Source organism: Somniosus microcephalus, unplaced genomic scaffold (genome assembly GCF_052327205.1).
Source record: "Somniosus microcephalus isolate GS21.2 unplaced genomic scaffold, FLI_Smic_1.0 unresolved_chr1, whole genome shotgun sequence".
Lineage (NCBI taxonomy): Eukaryota > Metazoa > Chordata > Chondrichthyes > Squaliformes > Somniosidae > Somniosus > Somniosus microcephalus.
The window spans coordinates 143,429,149-143,448,592 of NW_028225179.1; the positions used below are offsets into that span (position 1 = coordinate 143,429,149).

At 47.4% G+C, this 19,444-nt stretch overlaps 2 protein-coding genes across 2 annotated transcripts; both read left to right on the forward strand.

The window, feature by feature from the left end:
* The first annotated feature begins 3,549 nt into the window (after nt 1-3,549).
* Nucleotides 3,550-4,415, forward strand: LOC147096133 (histone H2A-like). The gene has a single exon (XM_085975030.1). It carries the CDS (start codon nt 3,589-3,591, stop codon nt 3,976-3,978), a length of 390 nt encoding a protein of 129 aa, XP_085831156.1. The 5' UTR covers nt 3,550-3,588; the 3' UTR covers nt 3,979-4,415.
* Nucleotides 4,416-16,790: 12,375 nt separating this feature from the next.
* On the forward strand, nt 16,791-17,156 carry LOC147096134 (histone H4-like). Its single transcript, XM_085974097.1, has one exon. It carries the CDS (start codon nt 16,792-16,794, stop codon nt 17,101-17,103), a length of 312 nt encoding a protein of 103 aa, XP_085830223.1. The 5' UTR covers nt 16,791; the 3' UTR covers nt 17,104-17,156.
* Nucleotides 17,157-19,444: the final 2,288 nt, after the last annotated feature.

The window sequence follows — 19,444 nt, forward strand, 5'->3', positions numbered from 1 at the left end:
TGTGTCGGCATTGTCCGTTCTCAAATCTTCTGATTTCAATATTAAGTGGGGTTACCTTCAATCTATGAACTGCGAGGCTGAATTGTTCTAATGTGCCCACAGTTAGCAAAGCATCTAAACGTGCATCATTCCAATGAAAAACGTATTTCGGATACTTTAGCCATTTAAGATTTGCATCAGCCAATTGCACGCTTAATATTCCAGCCCACTATTATGTCTGACAAATGCAGGAATACCGTTTCAAAGCAATGGTTACTTTACGAGGTGGGTGAGATTGTGGAGCCATTTACCAAATTTACCTTTAGCTCAATTCGAGTCTAATTAATTTGACCTGAACAGCAACTTTGCCATTCGAAATGGCAAATAGTTGAGGCAAATAGTATAGAGGCGTTTAAGGGGAGGCTAGACAAGCATGTGAGGGAGAAGGGAATAGAGGGCGATGTTGATAGGTTTAGATGAGGAAAGACGGAGGAGGCTCGAGTGGCGCATAAGCGCCGGCATGGACTGGTTGGACCGAATGGCCTGTTTTTGTGCCTTATATCCTACGAAATCCCGTGTAACAGATAGAGGCGCATATAATTCCAGGATAAGTGATGCGAAGGGAGTAAGTAATACAAACAGAAAATGTTGGAAAGACTCAGCCGGTCAGTCAGCATCTGTGGGGGAGAGGGAGAGAGAAAGAGTCAACGCTTCAGATCGATGACCTTTCATCAGAACTGGAAAAAGTTAGAGAGGTAACAGGTTTTAAGCAAATGCAAGGGGGCAGGGAAAGGGGGAAGCAGGGGAGGAAAGAACAAAAGGAAAGGTCTGTGATAGGGTGGAAGGCAGGAGAGATTAAATGACTGAAGGGATGAACATAGAATCATAGAAATTCACAGCACAGAAGGAGGCCATTCGGCCCATCGTGTCGGCGCCGGCCGACAAAGAGCTATCCCGCCTAATCCCACTTTCCAGCTCTTGGTCCGTAGCCTTGTAGGTTTCGGCACTTCAAGTGCATATCCAAGTACTTTTAAATGTGCTGAGGGTCTCTGCCTCTCCCACCCTTTCAGGCAGTGAGTTCCAGACCCCCACCACCCTCTGCGTGAAAACATTTCTCCTTAAAACCCCTCTAAATCTCCGACCCCACTGGTTATTGACCTCTCTGCGAAGGGAAATAAGTCCTTCCTATCCACTCTATCGAGGCCCCTCATACAACTCAATTAAGTCTCCCCTCAGCCTCCTCTGTTCCAAAGAAAACAACCCCAGCCTATCCAATTTTGCCTCATAGCTAAAATTCCCTTAGAGGATGATGGTGCCAGGCAAGAGGAGTTGGTAATGGGACAAGGAGGTTCGACCTGTTTCTGTAAGAGTGACAGGCACAAAGCTGCGGGGAGTGGGCGGGGCCAAGCAGGTTGCCTCGCCCTCGTCCGCCTTAAGCCTTTATATAAAAGTTCGCCGCCGCCACTCGCCACTCCGCTCGGTGATCGAGTAGGTGCAGCGATGGCTGAAACAGATCCTGTCAAAGCCGATGGCCCCGCCCCTGCTCTTCCGCTCCCCGCCACCAGTGCTACCTCCTTGCCCACGGCCGCCAAGAAGAAGGCCGCCTACCGGCCGCAGAAAGGAGGCGCCGCCGCTACAGTGGCCGAGCAGATCCTGGAGGCGGTGACCGCCACCAAGGAGCGCCAGGCGGCCCCCAAGCTGGGCGCCCTGAAGAAAACCATCTCGGCCGCAGGCTACGAGCCGGAGAAAGGCGCCGCCGCCGTCCGGCCCAACCAGTCGGCCAGCACATTTGCCAACAAGGGCTCACCGCTGGAGAGCGGTGCCGGCACCTCCTCGGCCTCCCTGCACCCGGACCGAAAGGAGGAGGAAGGAGAGGCCGAGGACGGGGCCGAAGGAGCCGCCAAGAAACCGGCCCGCAAGAGGGCGGCGGCGGCCAAACCTGCTGCCCACAAACGCGCCAAGAAGTCGGCGGCCAAGAGCGCCCGGAAGGCCAAGCCCAGAAAAGCCCCCAAGCGGCCCGCAGCCTCCCGGACTGTGGGGCGTAAGCGACGGGCCCCGAAGCGGAGGTAAACGGGGCAAGGAGTGGCGAACCGGCTCAACACTAAATAAAAGGCTCTTTTCAGAGCCACTCACACATTCACAAAATAAGGAGCTAAAGACCATTGCTGTCAAATAGGACTTTTTGCAATGTTGTAGAACGGGCGATAGCGGATCCGCAGCCCAATTTAATTCTCCCAAATGTAATTTGTGTTAGAAGTTAAAATAGTAGGACCACACCCAGCTGACCAAGGTAAAAATCTTACTCCAATAAACGAAGCAAATGTTATTATAAATATAAACCGAACCTGCTGGAAGTACCCGCTGATTATTTCCAGCATTTTCTGTTTATATTTCAGATTTCCAGCATCCGCAGTATTTTGGCCGTTTGCAGCAAAATTAATCAATTTGCATTGGCCGGGAGTTTTATTTGGTGCGGATTCACACTCCAATTCCAGGCATATTAAAATTTAACGCCGAGCCACATGAGATATTAGGGCAGGTGACCAAAAGCTTGGGCAAAGGTTTTATGGAGCGTCTTCAAGGAGGAAAGAGAGGTAGAGTGGCGAAGAGGTTAGGGAGGGAATTCCAGAGCTCAGGGCCCTTGGCAGCTGAAGGCACGGTCACCAGTGGTGGGGCGATTAAAATCAGGGATGCTCAAGAGGCCAGAATTAGAGGAGCGCAGATATCTCGGGGGGGGGGGTTGTGGGGCTGGAGATTACAGAGATAGGGAGAGGCGAGGCCACGGAGGGATTTGAAAACAAGGATGAGAATTTTGAACTCGAGGCGCTGCTTAACCGGGAGCCAATGTAGGCCAGTGAGCACAGGGGAGATGGGTGAATGGGACTTGGTGCGAGTTAGGACATGGGCAGCAGAGTTTTGCCTTATGTTTACGCAGGGTAGAATGTGGGACGCCAGCCAGGAGTGCGTTGGATTAGTCCAGTCTAGAGGTAACAGTGAAATGGACGAGGGTTTCAGCAGCGGATGAGCTGAGGCAAGGGCGGAGACGGGCGATGTTACGGAGGTGGAAATAGGCGGTCTTAGTGATGGCGCGGATATGTGACTGGAGAATGTCCACTTTTTTAACCCTTGAAACCAGGCAACAATGGCAGTTAAAACCTTTAAAAACGTTAAAGGCATCGAATAAAGGCAAATTGTTGGGTTTTTTTATTTAAAATTTGAACATTTTACAGTAAATCACATTTAGATAGCTCAAGTCTCAGCTCTTTGTACAAAGTCACAAGCCCCCATGCCTACAAGGCAGGGGTCCCAATCAAATTGTTGTTGAAACCAAGTAGCAAAGTCAATGGCCATGGTCACAGCTTGTCGTACTGGAGGGCTACAATAATATGCTAATGAAGGATGGACAAGGCGACGGTTCCTATTCGCTGAATCAAGAGTTTGGAATGTTTCTTGTTGCCTTGTGAAATTAAGACCAATTAGAAACAAAGGCAACAGATTAACCAATCAAAAACTAGGGCATTCCTATCCTTCTAAAGGGTATTAAAGGAGCAGGGAGCGGTGGCGTGTGCCTCATTCAATCGTTGAAAGGTGTGAAGTGAAGTGAAGAAAATGTCGGGCCGTGGTAAAACCGGAGGAAAAGGACGCGCCAAGTCGAAGACCCGCTCTTCTCGAGCCGGTCTGCAGTTCCCGGTCGGCCGCATCCACCGCCTGTTGCGCAAGGGCCATTACTCGGAGCGGGTGGGGGCCGGAGCCCCGGTCTACTTGGCCGCCGTCCTCGAGTACCTGACCGCCGAAATCTTGGAGCTGGCCGGCAACGCGGCCCGCGACAACAAGAAGACCCGCATCATCCCCCGCCACCTGCAGCTCGCCATCCGCAATGACGAGGAACTCAACAAGCTGCTGGGCGGGGTCACCATAGCCCAGGGCGGGGTCCTGCCCAACATCCATGCCGTGCTGCTGCCCAAGAAAACCGGCCACCCCAGCAAGGTTTACACCTAAAGGACAAACATCAATAAATCGATTCAACAAACCACAAAGGCTCTTTTCAGAGCCACCCACCTCTTTCTAAAGAACTTCAGCCAGATTATCTCTAACTTAGTTTGGGGGGGGGAAAGCTCCAGGGAAGATTTACTTTAAATCTGGTATCTCGTAGAGTGACATCTGCCAGCGGACTTTTGTTTTGGGAGACTTGTTCCAGATAAAATTATTTGACTGGCTTTTTTCGTTCTATACTTTAATAAAAATGTATTGAGAAAACAATGTTACTGGGGTGTGGATGTAAGTCATTGTTTCCAATGTATAAATCGGCTGTAAATTGAAAATCTGACTTCACGGCCAACAGTAAAAACATCACATTTAACTGGTGTGAACCGCAAGGGATCGACTGACACTCGGCTTTGTAATCAAAAAATTATTAAAAGATTTTGTTCCTTCAACGAGGAGTTGTTTCAGTTCTTTAGGGCGGGGGGAATTAATTTGTGAATTAATTTTTGACCAGACGATATGGGGTTTTTTTACGCGTTAAACTGAAAGAAATTGAGAATTTTGAACAGAAATGCTGTATTTTTTATTCATGGGAGATCCAGTTACACGAGGTTTGCGGTGAGCACGGTGTCGCTGAAGCTCCTCCGGCCCGGACTCTGGGCAAAAACCATCGGCCGATGTGCCAAAGGTTGGGGGGGACGGTGAGGAATTGACGGCTCTGTGACACCGAGAGTGAATCAATCAATAAATAAACACAGGAAGGAAACCAAGATTGCAACCAGCAATGTTAAAAGAAAAGAAAGATCTTTACACACAGCGCCTTTTCACCACCTCCGGACATCCCAAAGCGCTTTACAGCCAATAAAGTGCTAATTTTGAAGTGTTGTAATGTCGGAAACGTTGCAGCCAATTTGCGCACAGCAAGCTCCCACAGACAATGTGATAATGACCAGATCATCTGGTTTTTTTTTAGTGATGCTGGTTGAGGGATAACTATTGCCCAGGACACCGGGGAGAACTCCCCCGCTCTTGAAATAGTGGCCCTGGGATCTTTTAAGTCCACTTGAGAGTCTGAGACTCCGTCAGGTCGGAGACGTTAACGAAAATTCTCACCTTGTTAAATGATCTGTGAAGCTGTTTTAAAAAGTATGAGAATCCAGCCAAGATCACTAGTTCAGACTGGCCGCGTGTATAGTCCAGTCCGTTCATCTTGTGTTGGTGATTATTGTATACACGCTGAACAATGTCAAGTGAACATTAATTCATCATTCAATGGGGGTAAATTGAATTTATAGCGATTGTGTACAACAGACGATATAGAATTGATCGTCCAGAGTTCACTGGAGTATAGAAGAATGAGAGGGGATCTCATTGAAAAGTATAAAATTCTGACAGGGCTAGACAGACTGGATGCGGGGAGGATGTTTCCCCTGGCTGGGGGCTCTAGAACGAGGGGTCACAATCTCAAGATACGGGGTAGGACATTTAGGACTGAGGTGAGGAGACATTTCTTCACTCAGAGGGTGGTGAACCTCTGGAATTCTCTACCACTGAAGGCTGTGGAGGCCAAGTCACTGAATATATTTAAAAATGAGATAGATAGATTTCTAGACACAAAAGGCATCAAGGGGTATGGGGAGAGAGCGGGAATATGGTATTGAGATAAAGGATCAGCCGTGATCACATTGGTGGAGCAGGCTCGAATGGCCGAGACCTGCTCCTGTTTTTTTATGTTTTTCTATGTTTCTATGTCCATTGTAGGACCGGCACGATATTCCCTTCCATTGGCTAGTTGACATGGTTAGGAATCGATTTAATAAAGGTTTTTTTTTAAAAACATGTAGGGTATTGCTAGGGTAAATGGGAAAGGACTTTCCACCGGTTGTGTTTTCAGTGGCGAGGGCTCGTCAATTTAAAATTGTCACCAAGAGAGGTTGGGAGAAATGTTCTGGTGCAGAAGATTGTTGGAGAGTGGAGTGCATTGCCACAGGGAGCAATAGATGCAGATACCATTACTCGCTGAAATTGTGAATGGAACTTTAGTCGGTGCAGTCATTGTTCAAAGGGGTGCTGGTACTATTCCCGATGTACAACTGACTGTAGATTTGAGCAAGATTCAACCTCTGAAGTTCATTGTAAGCAGCCTGATTTCCCAGCATCTAAATCCTTTAAAAACAGAAATAAATTTTCATTCATTTAACTTTTCGATCAACTTATTTTAAGTTATTGCAAGATAGCCCGGTAATGCATAATTTTACATTTAGATAAAATCTACATCACGCCGATTGTCAGCTTCGTTCGACGAGACAGCTGTTTGTAACTAGAGGTCAAAGAGCAAGTAACACTTAAAATCATGTATAATGTACTTGTAACAATAACCTTTACAATTTTGCAAGGGCAGCCTAGTGTTCGTGATCAGAATGATGTGAAATATCTATTCATGAGGTAGATTTTCAACTTGCCTCCCGAGTATTGTAAAGGATATTCCACCGCGGGTATAAGGGGCGGCTGATCCACCACCGCCTGTTTATCAGCCCCGCCCAAGGTCAATTTCACCTCCTGTCACTGGCCTGCTGTGTGTTTGCAAAATTTTTTTGGTTCTGTTTCAGAGTTCATTTTTTTTCATTTTACTTATGCAGTTATTTATAACTTGGGCTCAGTACACATATGCGCTGATTAAATTTCAAAACAGTTGTCCTTTTGAAACTCTGCTGACGGCCAATAGCGAATTCATTTGGCCCATTTAACACTATAAACTGGCCAGCATATTAACCTGCTGTTGTTTATTAATATTATCCAATAAATCATTCAGAAAAACACAAAGCCACAGAATGTAATTAATCTGATATTGATGCATTGTGACGTTCGTGCTACCGACTAAAATCTAGCTATTTTCTACTTTAATTTTTTTTTAGTGATGTTGGTTGGTTGAGGGATAAATATTGGCCCAGGACACTGAGATCTCCCCTGCTCTTTGAAATAATGCCATGGGATCTTCTACATCCACCCGAGAGAGCAGGCAGGGTCTTAGTTTAATGTCTCGTCCGAAAAGCGGCAGCTCTGACAGGGCAGCGCTCCCTCAGCACCGCGCTGGGAGTGTCAGCCTGGATTTTGGTGCTCAAGTCCCTGGAGTGGGTTTTTAACCCACAACCTTCTGACTCAGAGGCGAGTGTGAATGTCAACTGAGCCACTGGCTGACACTGAGATTAATGGCTGAGTTTATTCAAGTCTTCCCATGGATTTCCCTCAGAAAAAAAACAAGAGGCAGTTTAACATAGATGAGATTGTATAAATATCTCTTGGGCTCCGATTCCCAGCTTCACTTTTAATAAAGGCAAGATATCCCCTTATAGAACCGTGAGATATTCTGTATGTAATGGTTTGCTGTCTCTTAAAGTCTGTTAATCTAAAATATAAGTGTCTATTGTTGGCAAATTTCTCTTATCTGGAGTTACACGATTATAAAGAAGATATTATCAGGATGATTGGAGGATATTCGGGTATCTGACGGTTTAAAACCGTTAGCTCGTACTGATAGATTTGAAAATTCAAATCTCGCCGCCTAACGCAACGGTCATTGTGACGTTGAAACGAATCGCTGTCGTTTGCATAAAATGCCTCAGAACCTACTCAGCGGCAGCCAATCAGAAAGTGGCGTTTCGACCAATCAGAAGATGGCGTTTGGAAGGATGAGCTGAGCTCAGCCACAACCAATCAGGAGGTGGCGTTTGGACCAATGGCGGAGACTCAGCGACAACCAATGAACACGACGCGACGCCAGGGAGCGGGTGATAAAGGCTGTAAAGGGGGCGGGACCAGAGAAGGTCAATAGAGTTCACAGTTTAACAGAAACACAAAATTTATCCCTATTGATGAGGAAGCAAACTGCAACAATTTACAAATGGGATAAAGGGGTTCAAACTACCTTAAATATAAGATAATCAGTCATAAATCCGATAAGGAATTCAGGAGAAACCTATTTACCCAGATATTTAAAAAATGCAAGGGATTGAGCGATAAAAGATTGAGCAAATTTTTCATCAATGGATGTTTGTGATCACACAAGTCCTCTGACCATATTCGAGTATCTGGAACCGGCTCTTTGCTGCCCAGCGTTCCAGAGCCGTTAATTTCCGTTTATTTTTAAATCCGGGGAGAGTTCGAATTCCCCGGCCGGATTCCAGCGCGAGGTGCCATTCATTGCCTGCACCATCGCCAATTTTAATGTTGCATTATTTGCAAACCAACCCAGTTAAAGTGCATTTTGTGCTGTTGCACATTTCACCCAGGTACCAGGCCAGGCTGACTGAGGAAACTCCTAAACTGAAAAGAGGGCTTTAACACACCCGTATAAGAGAATTACAATAACACCTATTGTTATAATGATAGCCTGATGGTTTTTGTTAAATATATATTTATATATTGGAACGTCAACGAAGAGAAATCAAACATTGGTATTAACGGGCAAACACTTGGCACTTTCAATCATTCCCCAAACAAACACTGTACTGAAGCACTTAATCCACCACATATCTCACAGCGCAGAAGGAGGCCATTCGGCCCATCGTGCCTGTGCCGGCTCTTTGGTCGATCGATCCAGTCAGTCCCACTCCCCCCTGCTCTTTTCCCACAGCCCTGCAAAGTTTTCCCCTTCAAGTATTTATCCATTTCCCTTTTTGAAAGTTATTATTGAATCTGCCTTTCAGGCAGTGCATTCCAGATCATTACAACTCGCTGCAAAAATATTTTTTTCCTCACGTCGCCTCTGGTTCTGTCGCCAATTACCTTAAAATATTTGAATATTTAAGTTAGGTGGAACACGTACACACACACACTGGCACTTCCTCGTAACTCCATTCTCAGTAGCTTGAGTAATTTTATAAATAAATAAGAGTTCATTTACTGCATCCACATCTGCTTTGCTTTATATGATTGAATGACGCAAAGTAGCTGGACTTGTGTTGCTGAGAAACCCTCACACATTATTGCTTAAATCACATTCTTGCTCTATTATACGTATATACAGGTTTGTGCACACTAGAGTCAAGCATCTTTTAATGATTCATACATTGCGTTTATGCACACATTTTAAGTTTTCCTATACTTCTTTCTTTGTAACATCATGATCCAAACTTATTCCACAGTTTTGAAATCGCAAGGAAGAATTACATAGAATTTACAACACGGAAACAGGCCATTCAGCCCAACAGGTCTGTGCTGCTGTTTATGCTCCACACAAGCCTCCTCCCACCCTACTTCATCTCACCCTATCAGCACATCCTTCTTTTCTCCCCCATGTACTTATCTAGCTTCCTTTTAAATGAATCTGTGCAATTCACCTCGCCCACTCCATGTGGTAGCGAGTTCTACATTCTCACCACTCTCTGGGTAAAGAAGTTTCTCCTGAATTCCTTACTGGATTTATAGGTGACTGCATTATATTTATGTTCCTTAGTTTTGGCCTCATTAAACATATTAATGATTTGGAATAGAAAATATAACTACAACACTGAGAATGCAACGAAGTTGTAGGCCACATAGAAAGCTGAGATGTACCATTAAAGGAAATAGAGGTGTAATAACCATAGTTGGTTCTATAAAGTAGAGAAAGGCATGAGATTTGAGGTGAAAGATGAAATGCCTAACAGGTGGCAAGATATGTGTTTTGTATCTTTTTTGAAGACTGTGAGAAATGTGGTATAAGATATTCATCAGATGTATTCAAGCCTCAGATGGACTTAGGTTTTGTAGAGTTAAGAGCTTGTTCAGGGAAAGAACTGCTTGGCTGAAATAAAGAAGTCAAGCTTCTTATTTTTGTTAGGTAAGGGCATTAAGGGATACGGAAACAAGGTGGGTAGATGGAGTTAAGATACAGATCAGCCATGATCTCATTGAATGGCAGAACAGGCTCGAGGGGCTGAATGGCCTCCTCCTGTTCCTATGTTCTTGGAGCCATCTTTAGCTAAAGGATATGGGATTTCTATACTAGATCAGGAGGCACAATAAGGTCAAGAATAACAAATGAATCAGTAAAGAGCAGGGTCCCACTGCTGAGTAATATATGTAACAAAATTACCAGTAAAATAAAAAAAGAAAGACTTGCATTTATATAGCGCCTTTCATGACCAGCGGATAACCCAAAGCACTTTACAGCCAATGAAATGCATTTTGACGTGTAGCCACTGTTGTGGGAAAAGCGGCAGCCAATTTGTGCACAGCAAGCTCCCACAAACAGCAATGTGATAATGACCAGATGATCTGTTTTAGTGATGTTGATTGACAGATAAATATTGGCCTGGACACGGGGATAACTCTCCTGCTCTTCATTGAAATAGGTACCATGGGATCTTTTACATCCATCTGAGAGAACAGACAGGGGCCTCGATTTAACGTCTCATCCGAAAGGCAGCACCTCCGACAGTGCAGCGTTCCCTCAGTACCGCACTGGAGTATCAGCCTAGATTTATGTGCTCAAGTTTCTGGTGTGGGATTTGAAGCCACAACCATTTTGACTCAGAAGGTAAGTGTGCTACCCACTGAGCCACAGCTGATACCTTCAATGGCTCTTTCAAAATCATATTGACAATTATGCAATAGCCTGGTACTTTCAGGTTGCTGGATAATTTGACAGTTAACAGCTTTTATCTTTAGAAAGTAGATGTAAGAGCAATAGGATGATTGTTGGAATGGCTGAGAGAATCACCCATCTTAGGAATAGAGTGAATACAAGAAGGAGAGATGGACACATTACTGTCTTATATTCTGATTTCACTTTCTGTTTTCGAAATGATTAGGGTGCATTCCATCAAAAATATTATGTTCAATTGAAAAGAAAAGGAATAAAGAACTTGCATTTATATAGCGCATTTCAGAACCTCAGGCTTTACAACCAATGAAGTGTAGTCACCGTTGCAATGTAGGAAACCCAGCCGACAATTTGTGTACAGCAAGCTCCCACAAACAGCAATGTGATACTAGCCAGATAATCTGTTTTTAGTGATGTTGGGTGAGTGATAAATATTGGCCAGGACATTGAGGACAAATCCCCTGCTCTTTCCAGAATAGTACCATGGGATTGTGGCTTCGATTTAGCGTCTCATTCAAAAGACGGCACCTCCGACAATGCGGCACTCCCTCAGTACCACACTGGAGTGCCAGCCTAGCTTTAGATCTGTGCATGTCTAGACACAGATGGGCAGAACACTATCCCAAAAATTAGAAATGTAAAAAATTGGGAGAAGACAAAGGCCTAGAAATTGGGTATAGCCCCGCGTGAGGCGCTAGAACTGGCGGTGCGCTAAGTTTATAGCCAGACGAAACTTATCGCTGCCTGGCAAGATATTGGGTTGCATCGCCCCCAAAGGGGATTGAGGCGCTAATTCAGCCGTTGCACGGTGCTCCTAAGGCGCAAAGGTTCAGGCGCTGCTCAATATCGACGCGGACGGGCGCAGCGCAGGTGATCTCAATTACGGGAAACCACGAGACTTCCAGGCGCCGGCCAGCCCTTAAAGGGGTGGGTCAGTCAGCCTGAGCTTCAACACCCAACGCCCTGTAGGCCTCAGAATCAGCGCTCGCCCTTCTCTGGCGTTAGAAACTTGTTGAGCATGGAGAAGGTTAGACAGAGAGCAGAGCGCTTCAGCACTGAGGCTCTGGACCAGTTGGTGGCTGCAGTTGAGCGCCGTCGAGATGTCCTGTATCCAGACAATGGCAAGAGGCCGAATCAGAAGGCTTACCGACGATCTTGGAGGGAGGTTGCTGTGAGGGTCAACTCCAGCAGCATGGCGACCAGGACCCCTGTTCAGTGCAGGAAGAAATTCAACGACCTCACACGGATCGTTCGGGTGAGTGATGGTCTACCAAACTTCTGAGACCCTCCATCTGCAGCTGACTTCGGGCACCCTGTTGCAATGATGCCCCAATGGCCATCTGCCAGCAAGCACCCATGGCCCTTTCTGGCCACACACATGGACAGATATCTCAAGGCCTCATGTAAGGGCTCTTGCACCATGGGGAGCATGCGATGATCTCTCAAAGCCTTATGTAAGGGCTTTTGCACCATGGGGGGCATGCGATGATATCTCAAGGCATCATGTAAGGGCTCTTGCACCATGGGGGGCATGAGATTATCTCTCAAGGCATCATATTACAGAACTTCCCCTTCTTTCCCCTGCAGTCCAAGCTGGCGACGATCCGAAAGGAGCAGCGTCGAACCGGTGGCGGACCTCCACAAGTGGTCACTCTCACGGATCTGGAGGAGAGAGTGCACCAGATTCTTGGAGGGCGTCTGTCTGGTCCTGTGACCACTGCATCTGCCGACCCCATTTCTGACAGCGAGGGTAAGACTCTCAGCTTTTTCACCTGTTGCCTTCCACTTGGTCCCCCCCCAGCATGCATCCTCAGTGTGCAGCCATGTCAGAGCCTTGCCGCAATCTGGCATGCCTTTCAGCAAACCTGTCCTTTTGCTAAAGCCACTCTTCCACCTCCCTACTTTCAGATGAATCAGCACCAACTCGGGCTCAACGCACTGAAGCTGCCAGTGCCAGTGCCACCGGAGGCGAGGAGCAGGAGGAATCCGGACCAGCTGTTGCAGAATCCGGGGAGCGGACACAGCTACAGACTGGGGATAGTAGTCCCCTGGAGGGGAGGTGGGGGGGCTCTGAGGATGAACCAGTTGCCAGACCAAGCGGCATGCAGCAACGTAAGGGGGATAGGCAAGTTCGGCCACCGTCTCCCCGGAGGGCAAGGCAGGTAGTGATGACTGCTGCACAGAGTGCTGATGAGGTGTGTCGCCTGGCTGAAATGAGCAAACAGGCCCGGGTCAGACACACGGAGCTGAGGGCTGCAGTGGAGAAGATGCCTGAGTCAATAGATTCATTGGCTAAGAGTATGTTGGACTTCGGGGCAACAATGGAGAGGACTCTCCAGGGCTTTGGGGCAACAATGGAGAGGACTCTCCAGATCTTCGGGGAAACAATGGACAGGACTATCCAGGGCTTCGGCCCAACAATGGAGAGGACTATCCAGGGCTTCGGCCCAACAATGGAGAGGACTGTCCACGGCTTTGAGTCGGCTATGGAAAGGACTGTTCAGGGCTACAGACAATCCCTGGAAAGGTCTGTCCAGGGCTTGTCCGAGGCAGTGGAGCGGTCGGCACCTGCCTTGTCCGAAGCAATGGTAAGAACTGTCCAGGGCTTCTCCGAAGCACTGGCACCTGGCACGCAGGTCCTCACTGTTGCCACGCAGTCACTTGCTGGGCTCCTCCACACCCAGATTGAGGCAACGCGATCTCTCACTGCAGCCACCCTCTCTGCATCAGTTAGGATCACCCCGGGCCCTTCCAGTCCCATACAAGGCCAGGAATCAGTGGAGCATGCGATTGTGGTGGATGAGCCGAGCCGCTCCCCTCAGATAGCCAGTGTGTCATCCGACCATGGTGCAGGTGTCCTCTCTCGGCAGGAGACCATTGCACATGCCAGCGCTGGGACGTCTGCAGTGCAGCTGCCACCACCTTCAGGGCACACTGCTTCCAACCATGGTCACATCAAGCATCCTGCGTCCGCACCCTCCAAGCCCAGAGGTCGGCCAGGCCGTACCTCAGGGGCTTCTGCGCTTCCACACAGTGAGCAGGCATCCCCCAGCCTTGAGCCCACCACTGGGGTCCAATTATGTAGGAGCAGCAGGGAGGGAAGGGGCCGGGTGCGAAAGAGAAGTCATTCTCCCTCAAGGGGCCAGTTGTAGAGGGAGGTGCTGAGACGTTTCTTTGTCCAAATTCAAGGACACCCTCACCTGTTGTTATATTTGCAGAAGGTTTGTTGAGTTTTGCGGCTTTGCCGAAGAGTTCACAGTTATTTAGTAACTTATGGTTTCTGTTGACATTACGTTGTTTTGCTGTAATGAAAGACTTTTGTGCCAATAAACAGAAGTTTCAATGTGGCATGGTGCACGTGACTACTTTCAGTGATGCTGGCATTCAGAGGCCGTCAAACATCCAAAGTGCGCATGAGTTACGACTCTCATCATTCCGCCACAGGGGTCTCGAAACGAGTCCTGATGAGCCTCTGACGTATGGCCTTTCCACTTTCAGCAGCCCTTCCATCTTCCTCCTCCTCCTCCTCCGCCTGTGCTTCCTCCTCCTCCTCCTCCTCCTCCTCCACCTGCTCTTCCTCCTCCTCCTCCTCCTCCTCCTCCTCCTCCTCCTCCGCCTGCTCTTCCTCCTCCTCCTCCTCCTCCTCCGCCTGCTCTTCCTCCTCATCCTCCTCCTCCGCCTGCTCTTCCTCCTCCTCCTCCTCCTCATCCTCCTCCTCCTCCGCCTGCTCTGCTGGTCGTTGAGGGACAGCTGGAATTGGCTGGGTGCGTCGATTTGACAAGTTGTGGAGCATGCAGCAGACGACGACGATGTGTCCCACTTGCTGCGGCGAGTACTGCAGGGATCCCCCCGAATGTTCCAGACATTGGAAACGCTTTTTGAGAACATCAATAGTGTGCGGTTTACTGTGCCTGGTCACCTGATGGCCGCTGCTGATCAGCTCTTCTGCTGGGGTGTCGGCCACACGGAGTGTTGTCATCAGCCATGGCCAGAGAGGATAGCCCTTCTCCCCAGTAAGCCAGCCTCGTCTTCGAGCCAGCCCCTCAAAAAGGATACAAACTGAGGTCAACCGCAGGATAAAGGCATCGTGGCTGCACCCTGGGAAATGCGCGGTGACTGCCATGATGATTTAGCGGTGGTCACAGACCAGCTGCACGTTGAGGGAGTGGAACCCCTTGCGGTTGCGGAAGTCCTAAGGATGATGGCATGGCGCCCTCAAAGCCACGTGTGTGCTGTCAGTCGCCCCCTGCACCATGGGGAAGTCCGCAATAGAACCGATACCCTGCGCGCGTTCCGCCTGCTTGTGCAGGGTCAGAGGCAAGGTCATGAATTGATGCCTTCGCCTATAAAGGGCATCTGTAACTTGCCGGATGCAACAGTGGACTGCAACCTGAGCGACAGTCGCAATGTCCCCAATGGCTGACTGAAAGGATCCGTTGGCATAAAAATTGAGGATATCAGTCCGCTTAGCGATCACGGACAGAGAGGTTCTGCACCGTTCACGCGGCTGCAGATCCTGACCAAGCAGGTGGCACAGATCAGTAACAATGTCCCTCCAGAATCAGAGCCTTCGCAAACACTGCTCCTCCGACATGTCAAGGCTTGTCACCTGCTGCCTAAAGACCCTCGCAGCATCCAGTCGGATTGGTCGACCTCCATTGCCCCTCCTCCTTCTGGCCAATCCCGGCCCTCTCTCCTGCCGTCTCTCTGCCCCTTCACAGTGTTGGGCGATGAGGCCGTCGCCCTACAAAGAAGCTCCCATTCCGATGCCAGTGGGTCAAAAGGCTTTTAGGTGTAGTGCTGCAAGTGCTTCGGACAGGTTTGAAGGTCCCAAGTACTGTAAAGCTAAATTCCCAAAACTCCGCTCCACAGTAGCTCGCCAAATCTATCCAGCAGCGATCGCAATGAGCAGGCCAAGTGGCTGAAGATTCTGCACTAGAGCTGTCCCCTTTAAATAACGTCCCCTACTCCGAGAAGGGCCTGTTAGCCCTCCCTCGAACTGTCACTAATAGCGCTGGGCGTTAAGGCTCCGGGCGCCACCCAATATGCGCTCAGGCGCTCCTAGAAGGCGTTGCACACTGAAATGACGTCATGATCTGCTTGCGCTTGCGGGCGCGCGCAAACACTTAGCGCAGGCGCTAAATGTATAGTCAATATCTGAGTTGTCGCTATCTTCATAGCGACCGCCCCAAATAGGGTATCGCCCCAATTCTAGGTCTCTTTAGGCGCTCAGCGCCGGCGCTACCAACCGAATTTCTAGGCCAAAATCTCTGCTCTCCAAACATCTAAATTGAGCCAGATATGTTTAGCAAAGTATGCAAAGCATCCAATAGAGCCCGCAGTACATTACAAGCCAGCTTTGATGCTACACTGGATTTGCAGTCCATGCAATGTTAAGTCAAAGCAAGTTAAGATCCCCCTCCAGGCAGTCCGAGTCTGCTTTCCTCTGGAGTCAGGTCCTGATTACATTTTTATACATCTTTTGAATGAAGCATTGAGCCAAGGTCCAGTCTCTGTAAACGTAAAAATCCCATGGCACTATTTTGAAGAAGAGCATCCCCCAACCATCATCATCAAAGACAGATTAACTGTTCATTTATTTCATTGCTATCTGTGGGAGCCTGCTGTGGGCAAATTGGTTGCTAAAATTGCAACAGTCCAAAAGTACTTCATCGGCTATGAAGCCTCTGGGACAGCCCAGGGTCATGAAAGGTGCTATATAAATGCAAACCCTTTCTTTACACCAGACAGTTTAGCAAAGCGATTTCAGATAAATTTGTGGTGTAAATTCAGTGGTTTAGTATCATGGGGAGATTTTTGCAGTGAGTTTGGTCCCAGTTTTAGTGCAATTCCATCGAAATTAAATTCATTTTAGTAGATAAAGTAACTATACTTGGTTCCCAAGCATGATTCGTTTTTCTCCCATGTAATTGAAGGTTATTTGAAATAACTTATGACAGTTCAACAGAAACGATTTTTTTGTTTTAATTAATTCATAAATTAATTGCAGAAACAACATATAAGCACAAAGGAACATGTTTCCCTTTTTCGTACCCAGTTTTGCCTTACATTTTAGTTTACATTCGGATAGGTTGGTTTGAAATGGATGGATGGCGGAAAGGAAGTCACGTGATGAACGCCGACACCGCCCCTTCCGCGGTTCTTCACCCAGGTCCGCTCACACAGTATATAAATGGGCAGCGGGTGGGTGTGTTTGGTTATTTGCGCAGTGACTTTGAATTATGTTAGGTAAAGGGAAGGGTGGTAAGGGACTGGGTAAAGGCGGAGCCAAGCGGCACCGTAAAGTGCTCCGCGATAACATCCAAGGTATAACTAAACCAGCTATTCGTCGCCTAGCTCGTCGTGGGGGTGTCAAACGAATCTCGGGTTTGATCTATGAGGAGGTCCGCGGAGTTTTGAAAGTCTTTCTCGAAAATGTCATCAGGGACTCGGTCACCTACACGGAACACGCCAAGCGCAAGACGGTGACGGCCATGGACGTGGTGTACGCGCTGAAACGCCAGGGTCGCACCCTCTATGGGTTCGGTGGTTGAAGATAGTTGAGAAATAAACGTCATTTACAAACCAAAGGTTCTTTTAAGAGCCACCAAAATATTTGAAAGGTGTATAACTGGTTATTTACGAGTAGGGGATGCGATACATAATGTATAATATCGTAACATTTAGAATAGCCCATTGTGGGTGGCTTTGAGAAGTTTGATTTCTTTAGATTTACTTTCAATGAGTTTTCGCCCATTAACGTTAATGGGCAGAAAAACCCCAGCTGGCCTGAAGCAGGTTTTAACTGGTTCTGTTCCTGCAGTATCAGCACCACATCGTCTCCAGCAACATCAAGGGGGGCAGGGTTACACTTGAGTGCGATCTGATAAAATTGTACCAAAGCTTTGACACGAGTCCTGATCGGAGATGTGTTTGTCTTCTGCAGGTCTTTAATTAATTAGATTATTTCAACGTTTTTTTTAAATAAGGACCTTCTCTCTCGTGTGAACGCAGAAGGTCCCATGGCCCCGTTCGACAAAGAGCAGGAGTTTTCTGGTGTCCTGGCAAACTCGATTCTTCAAACAGCACTTTCAAAACCCGATTAACTACTCCATTATCTCATTGTCGTCTGTGAGACCTTTGATGTGACGTTGGCTGCTGTGTTTACAAGACTGCATTTCAAAATAGGCACTTTGGAACAGCCTGAGAAAGTGAAAGGTGTGTGTATAATAACTCGCATTTACATAAACAAAAGCAAAATCTGAAATAAAAACAGAAAATGCTGGAAATAATCAGCAGATCAGGCAGCATCTGTAGAGAAAAACAGTTAACATTTCAGATCGGTGATCCTTCACTGGAAAAAGTTACAGATGTAACAGGATTTTAAGCAAGTGTGGGGCAGGGAAGGAGGGGAAGAAAGAAAAAAAGGGAAAGTTTGTGATAGGCTGGAAGGCAAGAGAGATTAAAAGACAAAAGGGGATGGTAATGGGACAAGTTAAAAAACAAAAGATGAGTCTAGATGAGGTGTAAATGGCAATGGCAGAATCATCAACAGCTGTAATGTGAGAATTATTTTAGACACTTTACAGCCTTCTGGACTCTACACTGAGTTCAACAATTTCTGACCATAACCTCTGCCCCTATTTTTTCACATGGCAGCTGCCGATCATTCTGCCATTGCCATTCTCACCTCATCTAGAGTCATCTTTGGTTCCTTTACTTGTCCCATTACCATCTCCTTTTATCTTGCACCATCATATATTTTGTCATTTAATCTTTCCAACTTTCCATCCTATCAAAGACCTTCCCTTTTGTTATTTCCTCCCCTCCTCCCTTTCCCCTCTTAAAAATCTGTTTTAGTGATGTTGATTGAGGGATAAATATTGGCCCAGGACACTGGGGAGAACACCCCCTGCTCTTCTTGGAAATAGTGCCATGTGATCTTTTACATCCAACTGAGAGCAGACGGGGCCTCACTTTAATGTCTCATCTGAAAGACAACACCTCTGACAGTGCAGCACTCCCTCAGTACTGCACTGGAGTATCAGCCTAGATTTATGTGTTCAAGTTTCTGGAGTAGGATTTGAATCACTACCTTCATGACTCAGAGACAAGTGTGCTACCCACTGAGCTACAGCTGACATAAGAACAGCTTGCATTTATATAAGGACATAAGATGTAAGAGCAGGAGTAGGGCATATGGCCCCTCGAGCCTGCTCTGCCATCCAATAATACTATGGCCCCTCGAGCCTGCTCTGCCATCCAATAATACCATGGCTGATCATCGACCTCCAGTGCCTTTAACTTAGAGAAACATCCCAGGCCCTTCAGATGCCAGATTATTGCTACTTTGAAAAAGAAAGTGACTGTTTAACCCTGTCTTCTCTCTCCAGGCACTAGCAGAACTGCTGAATAAGCCCAGTATTTTCTACCTAAGGTGTTTTCCTCTCCCTGTTACATAATGTCCCTTCAACCTTCTTGAAAAATCCTTGTTATTCTTCACCAAAGGTCACCTAACCACTGCCCCTTGATCTCCCTCACCCTTGTGTGTGTGTCAGCTGTGGCTCAGTGGGTAGCACTTTTGCGTCAGAGTCAGAAGGTTGTGGGTTCAAGTCCCACTCCATGAGACTTGAACACAAAATCCAGGCTGACACTCTAGTGCAGTACTGAAGGAGCGCTGCACTGTCAGAGGTGCTATCTTTGCGATGAGACGTTAAACCAAGTCCCTGTCTGCTCTCTCGGATGGGTGTAAAAGATCCCATAGCCACTATTTTGAAGAAGAGCAGGTGAGTCCTGGCCAATATTGAGCCTTCAATCAACATCGCTAGAACAGATTATCTGGTCATTATCACATTGCTGTTTGCGGGAGCTTGCTGTGTGCAAATTGGTTGCCGC

Bases quoted from the DNA above. Each gene is read 5' to 3' on its own strand.
- LOC147096133 (XM_085975030.1), top strand. From the start codon at position 3,589: ATGTCGGGCCGTGGTAAAACCGGAGGAAAAGGACGCGCCAAGTCGAAG.
- LOC147096134 (XM_085974097.1), top strand. From the start codon at position 16,792: ATGTTAGGTAAAGGGAAGGGTGGTAAGGGACTGGGTAAAGGCGGAGCC.